The 7650-nt window shown below is 30.7% G+C and overlaps 1 protein-coding gene across 1 annotated transcript; it reads right to left on the bottom strand.

Annotated features, from left to right (window-relative positions):
• Window positions 1-2929: 2929 nt before the first annotated feature.
• Window positions 2930-6009, bottom strand: LOC108318880 (probable WRKY transcription factor 46). The gene is made up of 3 exons (XM_017549865.2): window positions 5363-6009; window positions 5133-5255; window positions 2930-4323 (listed from the first exon to the last, which is right to left on the bottom strand). The coding sequence occupies exons 1-3, from the start codon at window positions 5683-5685 to the stop codon at window positions 3681-3683; spliced, it is 1089 nt and encodes a 362-aa protein (XP_017405354.1). The 5' UTR covers window positions 5686-6009; the 3' UTR covers window positions 2930-3680.
• Window positions 6010-7650: the final 1641 nt, after the last annotated feature.

The raw sequence follows: 7650 nt of genomic DNA, 5'->3' as shown, positions 1-7650 counted from the left end.
AACAAAACTTTCACTTTACTTGTAATCAATTTGGTGGAATACTTTCACAATAATTCCAAGTAATATTAACCTCTATTTTTTATTTACTCATGCTTAACCACCACAAATGAAAAACACACTCCATTTACAAAAGCTGAGAAACCTCTCTACACAGATCAGAGGACCATCGTACAACCACCATCGCACCATTGTGTGACCATCACTGTATCATCGGACTGCAATAATTAGATGAACAAAGGCGTGCGCAAGGCAAGACACAACCACCATCATGCACAACCACATTGCTAATGCGAGTCACTCAAACACAGCAAACAAATGAATGTGCGAGAAGAGAGAGGATGACATAAGAGAGACAACAAAGGAGATGACGAGAGAGGAGAACTTGATTCGAATAAAGATTATCGTTAGTCAGTTTCAAGGCGTAGAAAAATAAAGAAAAAAATTAGGGTTTCAAATTGGGGTGGATTGACTCGACCTTGTTTAAAAAATCATTTAGACCCATTTCATGAATAAAATCATGATTTGTGTAATTCACACTTGTATCATACGATTTGAGCCTAATATGGTAAAAAAACAATACATCTTACAATTTATATCGTGGAGGAGTCTAATTGTATTGTATCATATAATTCATATCATGAATTGTACGATATTTTTTACATTGCTATCAATAACTATTTTGACCATTGGTCATATTTTTGTCTTTTCTTAGGTGAAATTGTTCTGTCACATTATAAGTGAACATTGTTATTCCATACTCCTTATGTTTTTTATGTCGTGGAAAATGTTGACCATAATTTCAAGAAGCAAAAGTATTCATATTATAAGTGAACATTGTTATTTCATACTCCTTATGTTTTTTATGTTGTGGGAAATGTTAACCATAATTTCAAGAAGCAAAAGTATGAAAGCAAAAGATATTTAATTATGTTATATATATATATATATATATATATATATATATATATATATTATATCTTACAGAATTTAACATACTGGGTTATGTCATGTTTTTTTTAAGGGTTTATATAAAACTAAGGATGGAAATGTGAGTCAATCTACCATTTTTGACTCATTATATAAATTAAATGTAAGTTAATTTTTTTAATTTATTTTACATAAGATCTAGTTTACGAGTCAAAAGTATTTATTTTTAATTTTGTTATTGTGAATTAACAAACATAATACATTGCGTAAAAAAAATAGAAAAAATATAATTTAGACCTAACCAATAAAATATTTGTTCAAAAAATAATAATAATTATACTTTTTGAATCTTAATTTTTTCATGACTATTAAAAAGTTATTAAAATTAAATTATGAATATTATTAATCATAATGATTATGTTCATGCATTTATTTGAATGTTTACTCAATAACTTATATATTTATACACACCTAATGATCACAAATTTCCCTTGTTTTTGTATGAAATATTTTACATTTTTATTTAATATTAAAAAATATAATATGTTTTCCAATTTAAATTTATGCGAGATGATCTGTCCCATCTTATTATTGGTCCACATAAATTGACAAAATGGATCAACAGGTACAAAAATTCAGTTCATCCAGCATTGTCATTCTTATATATTAATATCATTAATTAGTAATAAATAACTTGTTATAGTTCTCTTATAAGAATAAATCATTATAATTATTAATTAGTAATAACTAACTTGTTATAGTTCACAGCCTATAGATGTAACATCTAAAAACTTGTTATTATAAAAAACATAAATATCTATATCTATATATATATATATATATATATATATATATATATATATATATATATATATATATAAATAATAAAACAAGTATAAAGATAATCAAATATATGTTGATTATTTTTATTAATTTGATATAAAATCATTCGGATCCTTATGGGGACAAATATCTATATCTTAAACTTTTGTGGTCTTATTCATAGTTTTCTTAATAAATATCTCATGCAAAATTCAACTAAAAAATCAACATAATACTTAAATATATTATATCAACGTCGTAATATCATTCTACATAAAATCATCCACAAAGTTCAATTTCAATTTAAAATGTCATCACTCCTTTAATTTCATAAAATAATAATCAAACACCCTAATTTATGTCAAATAAAAAAAAGCATCAAAATTTTATTTTCAATGCAAAGTCTAGAACTCAAAACCTATATACTGCGATTTACTGGTATTTTCATTCTATTTTGATAGTCTCCTTTTCAACTCATTTATAAGATGTAAGCTTTTGAGGGATCATGTCTCTATTGAAGTGTAAAGGAATTTCCTTATAAAATATGAGGTTTCTTTAGGTATATGTTAATCAAATTAAGAAATTAATCAATGACAAAAATATAGACTTAATTGAATATCTTCGTTAATGATTTTATTATCTGTTCAACTGATCTTAAGTTAACTAAACAATACAAAATTATATAACATATACAACATATGTAATCATCGGTATCATTCTGGTTGCACTATTATGAAAAACCATAGGAATGAGATTGAAAATTAGTAAAAACAGGAAAACATTACCACTTTTTTTAATAAAATGGTTCAGAAAAAAAGAAAGAAAGTAAACGGTTTTGACAATGGTTTATGCAACTCCTTTGTTGACCATCATTACTTTAACATTGATCTTTGAAAATGACCAAGCAGTTCAGGTAAAAAGAGTTATCTTTTATTCTGCGACTTTCACCAATGAACTATCATATCCTGAATTAACATGTGAATAATCGTGTATGATAAATATAATAGAGGTTTGCAATAGTTCTTTCATTCCTAGTCAAAGAGACAAAATCATGTACCAAAGTAGCTAGCTGGTGTGACTTGAGTCATTGATTTTCTTTTTGATGCGGTCAAGGTTATTATCATGTTGTTTTCGTAATTTTCATCACTTTTATTTGTGTTGTCCCTGTGACACGCCAATGTGAGAATAAAGATAATGTTTATTCACCATGTTCACAAAAATATAGGATTTAGAGAAGCATGGTTAGTTGCTAATGAAGACAATCCACAACTCCTTTCTATTCATCCTTTTTATTCATACTACTGATAAAGATTTCATGTTCAGACGCATCTAAACTCCATTTATCCTAATGTATTTGTTTCCTTCTGAGGAATTATGATTCCCTTTAGCCTTTGAGTTATATAAGACGAGGGTTGTAACTTCATGAATGATGCTTTGTGGTCCCAATCCTCACGAGGGGACATATGCAGCTGTTTTTCCTCGAAGCATGCTTAATCTAGGAAATATCTAAAAATCTGTCAGTAACTATTAGAGCATTTGGTCATAATTCTGTCTTTTGGTAGGTGAAATAGTCCATTGGTTAGCCTTGATATAGTGAAAAATGCTGATCATAATTTTGAAGAGCAGATGTATGGAGGTAAAAATTCATTTATTTAACAATTTTTGGCTGTATGAACCAGAAGAAGATACTTGATCATGCTACCACTGAAGAGAGAAACAACAAAAGACTACAGCTAGCTACAACCTGCAAACTATTTTCACATTTACACCAAAATTCTTCTTAACCAGCATGAGAGGGAAATTTTACTGTCTTCTGGACACTATGATTTTCAAAGACTTGCTTCCTCGGTTATGATGGTAGTCAGGATCTACAAAGCTCGCTGTTAATCTGCATATAAATTATATATGCTGTTAACTTGTGAGACAATTGATCAAATGCAAAGTTCTCTGGTGTTCATAGGAAAATCTGTGTCGAAATCGTTCTTATCAAGGAAGATATCATCAAGGTCCATTATTGAGGAATAGGTGGCTGAAGTTGGTGTGGAAACTATATCAGTAATATCTGAAGTGGAGTTATGCACACTTTGGCCTAGTCCAATGCTCTCCCAGTTGCAGAACATGTCTGATTCTGAAGTTATTGTTGTAGACATGAATGAAGAAGAGAAGTTTTCCAATAAGTTGTTGTCGATCATGGAGTGAGGGAAGATGTTGTTGTTTTCCTCGTTTTCAGACCCTACTGATGGAGAAGAGAAGCAAAATGATGGGAAAATTTCTAAGTCCAAATCCTCTACTTTAACTTCACCTTGTGATCCAAAGGAGAAAATTGTCTCTGGGGGTTGCTCTATTTTCTCTTGTTGTGGTTGATTCTTTTCATTGGTTTGGTGCTTGTTTTCTTCGATTCTCACCTTGGTTTTTGATGGGGGCACCGCTGTCTTTTTCAAGTGACTTGCTTGGGTGCATGTGTGTCTTCCTATGTATGTTATCTCGTATATCATTGGATCTTCATCTGACTTTTGCACTTGCTTAGTGGCCAGACATCCTTGTATGTTTCTATATGTGCATCTGTAATATCCCCTGCAACAAAAACCACTGTTTTGTCAGAAAAAAACATGACCAAGGATCGCTTCAATGTAAAAAACACTTCAGTAAGTGGAAGAATTAACGTGACAGTGCACTTTTTTGCATGCTGATGATACAGGTAACATCAAAACTAACAATTTTGAACTGGTTTTGTGGTCTTTTTGGTAAAAGCATTAAACTTTTAGCTTATACCAAAAAGGGGTGTTCAGGACATATTTTTTATCTGCCTCCTATTGTACAATTGTGAATTCCGCTTGAATATGAGTACTGTTTTTAATGCTTAAAAAAAAGTACATAACCTGCCAAGTTTTTAAGACCATAATAAAGCTAGAAGCTCGGCAACTTGATAAGATTGTCAGATTTTTCTAATTTATGACTGGATCAACAGTTTCTTGCACCTCACATGGTGAAGCCTCGGCCACAAAAGACTGCATTTATTAAAAAGCTGCTATTGTAGTGAATTCAATCTAGCTAATATTGTCCTTTGGGTAAGTTTTTGTTGTCTTTTTAAAATCACTTTGTCCTACTCATTAAGTGGCTGTAAAGTGAAAACGTTAGAAAGAGGGAACAAGGGCCTAGGCGTGCTAAAATTTGGTTTTTTATTTCCTCTTTAGACTTCATTGGCTAACTGGCCAATGATATTTGTTCTTTTGGTTAGAGGGTACCTACCAAAATAATAGTAATATCAAAAGGTTAAACAGGTGAACTTTCTCTAATTAAACATGACATATTCAAATTAGAAATTGTGCAAATTTTCATTAGGGTAAAAAAGAACACTTCAATTATGCATGTTAATTTTTTACCTTGGAAACTTTGCTCCAAGAATGTCCTTCTGCCCATACTTTCTCCAGCTATAGCCATCTTCCTTATTTCCTTCTGTTCCCAAGCACACCTCCACTTGCTCTCTCCGCCTTGGCATGGTCTTTCTGCATTCCACAGATTCAAAGAACACCCCTTTTGAAATCAGACCATGAACCTTTTCACCCCATGTCCAAAAGAAACAATAATTTTCAAAAAGCACTTTTGACATTACCTTTTCTTAGAGACATGTTTGTGCTCAACCTCAGGCTCCACGACCTCACTTTTGGGACTACCATTTGTGAAAGAGCAATGGGAATCCATCATGGCCTTACTTTCTCCTACATTAGCCATACAATTCACCTTGGCAAGTGCCTTCTCCATGGTGGAAATTATTTTCTCAATCAAGACTTCATTTGTGTCACAAGAAGAGGAGGAGGATGATGATGAGGAAGAGGAAGATGAGAATAGTTGCTCACAAAGCTTCTTTGTGAGCTCCTTCCCTAGCAGCAACTCATCAATGACACTAACTTGTTCGCACTGCGCACTCTCTTCCATTTGTTGAGAAGAACCAATTACAACAAATTAAAGTTTTGCAGAGAAACTCTGAAAGAAAATGAGTAGGGGAAGGAAGTTATATCCAAAAAGGATGCCAAATGGATCATTCATAAAAGTTACAAAAGTGGGATATTGGAGTGAAAAATTGTTGGTGAAGTGGCGAGTTATGTTGTGCTGAGTGGAGGGGGATATAAGGGATTGGTCTTAGAGAGTGTGAAAGTGTGAATCAAATAGGAAAAAGAGGAGGCTTTCTTAACAAAGAAGGTGAGAGGAAGGGGGGGTTTTAAGGGTGAGAAAGGAGAAGGAAAAAGAGGTGGATTTGACTGCTCAAACAAATGTAAGTTTAAAAAAGTAACGGAAGAGTTATCCATGAATATCCTGATTGAATTATTGACCACTTCAAATAATAAGAATGTCCCACATCGACCTCATCTCTTGAACCCTACGATGGGTAATTATAAAAAGCTCAAACGCGGTGACGTACGCATCCCAGGGGTAGTGAACAATAACGCGGAAGAAGGGTTGAAGATTCTTGGTTGTATCTTCTGTTTTAAAATATTCTAACACTTTTCTTGTATTTTAATTTAATGCTTCTAAAATTTGAAATTCTAATACCGATACGGTTGAATAAGTTAAATGATTACTTGAAAAATATTAATATTAGATATTGAAAATTTTGAAGGAACGAAAAAGAAACTATCAGACTTTAATCAAAATTCAATAAGTTAAGAAATTTAAATTCATTTATATTATCATTGCAAAATGCAAAACGTGTAAAATTTTGCTTACGTTGATTTTGATAGTTATATGGTGGCGTGACATATTTTATTAACTTCCATTGGTTGAGCCATCAAAAGTGTAATGGTGGGGTGATGACGTGGTCTTTCCTGGAAAGAGTCTCATCCCATTTTTATATAATTTTTTAATTTGGAAGTATTTAAATAAAGAGCATTTTTATATAATTTTTAATTTGGAAGTATTTAAATAAAGACCACTTTTATGGCTTTTAGTTGAGGAATATCAAATACTATCTCTAATATACTCTTTATTTTTAGCTAAAAATGATATTTTTATCTACTTTTCATTTATGAAAAAAAACATTAAAAATTATTAAGAGAATAATACAATTTAAAGATGTTAATTGGTTTTCTTAATACAATTTTTTTTAATTAAAAATGAGAATTTTTTCTTAAGGATTGGTGGCTGAAAGAAAATGTTTTTATAGAGTGCTACACGTATCTATATACAGTGACTCTGCAGAAGAAAACATTGAAAGCCATGTCATGTCTGGTGGGAAAATTGTATGATTTAAGATTTAATATGCAAGATTTACGTTCTGTTATGTAAAAAATTTATAATAATTCTACAAGTGCAAAAAACTTATTATAGTTATAAGGTGTAATAATTTAAAAGGTATGAAAAGTACCCACATAAGCATGTCAAAAATGACATTAATTTTTTAATATAAATAATTATAGGACACTTTATTCGCACAAATAAGTCTCCAACTTGGTCCTTAATATATAATTAATTATACATAGTTATGTCATTTAGTAATATATCTATAATTAAATTGGCAACTCAAAATTTAAACAATTGAACATTGAATGACAACAGGTCTAAAAATTATTTTATGCACACTTTGGAAGATTCAGCTGCAAAATGAAAGAATACCACTAGTTGGATGTTGCAGGCAAATAATGATTCATGTGACTAATTTTCTACCTAATATTCATTTCAGCATATTGACCAACAAATTCAAGTTGATATTACAAAATTACAAATATATTTGCACAATTTGATAGACAATTTGATACTTATATAATACAATGGTCAACAATGTTTCTTTTTAATACTTGAAATTAGATAATTTGTGATAATTTAGTAATATATATTTGTCAAGGAGGTAACCATATGCATTGTGTAGTGATATAATGCATTGAATTTGACTATTCTTACTCTATT

This window comes from Vigna angularis, chromosome 9 (genome assembly GCF_016808095.1).
Source record: "Vigna angularis cultivar LongXiaoDou No.4 chromosome 9, ASM1680809v1, whole genome shotgun sequence".
Classification (NCBI taxonomy): domain Eukaryota; kingdom Viridiplantae; phylum Streptophyta; class Magnoliopsida; order Fabales; family Fabaceae; genus Vigna; species Vigna angularis.
This window is presented reverse-complemented; position numbering and strand designations above follow the sequence as displayed.

Coding starts and splice junctions, on each gene's coding strand:
- LOC108318880 (XM_017549865.2), bottom strand. CDS start 5,685: ATGGAAGAGAGTGCGCAGTGCGAACAAGTTAGTGTCATTGATGAGTTG. Junction 5,256..5,362: donor AAACATGTCTCTAAGAAAAG/GTAATGTCAAAA, acceptor TGTGGAATGCAG/AAAGACCATGCCAAGGCGGA. Junction 4,324..5,132: donor CTTGGAGCAAAGTTTCCAAG/GTAAAAAATTAA, acceptor TTTTTGTTGCAG/GGGATATTACAGATGCACAT.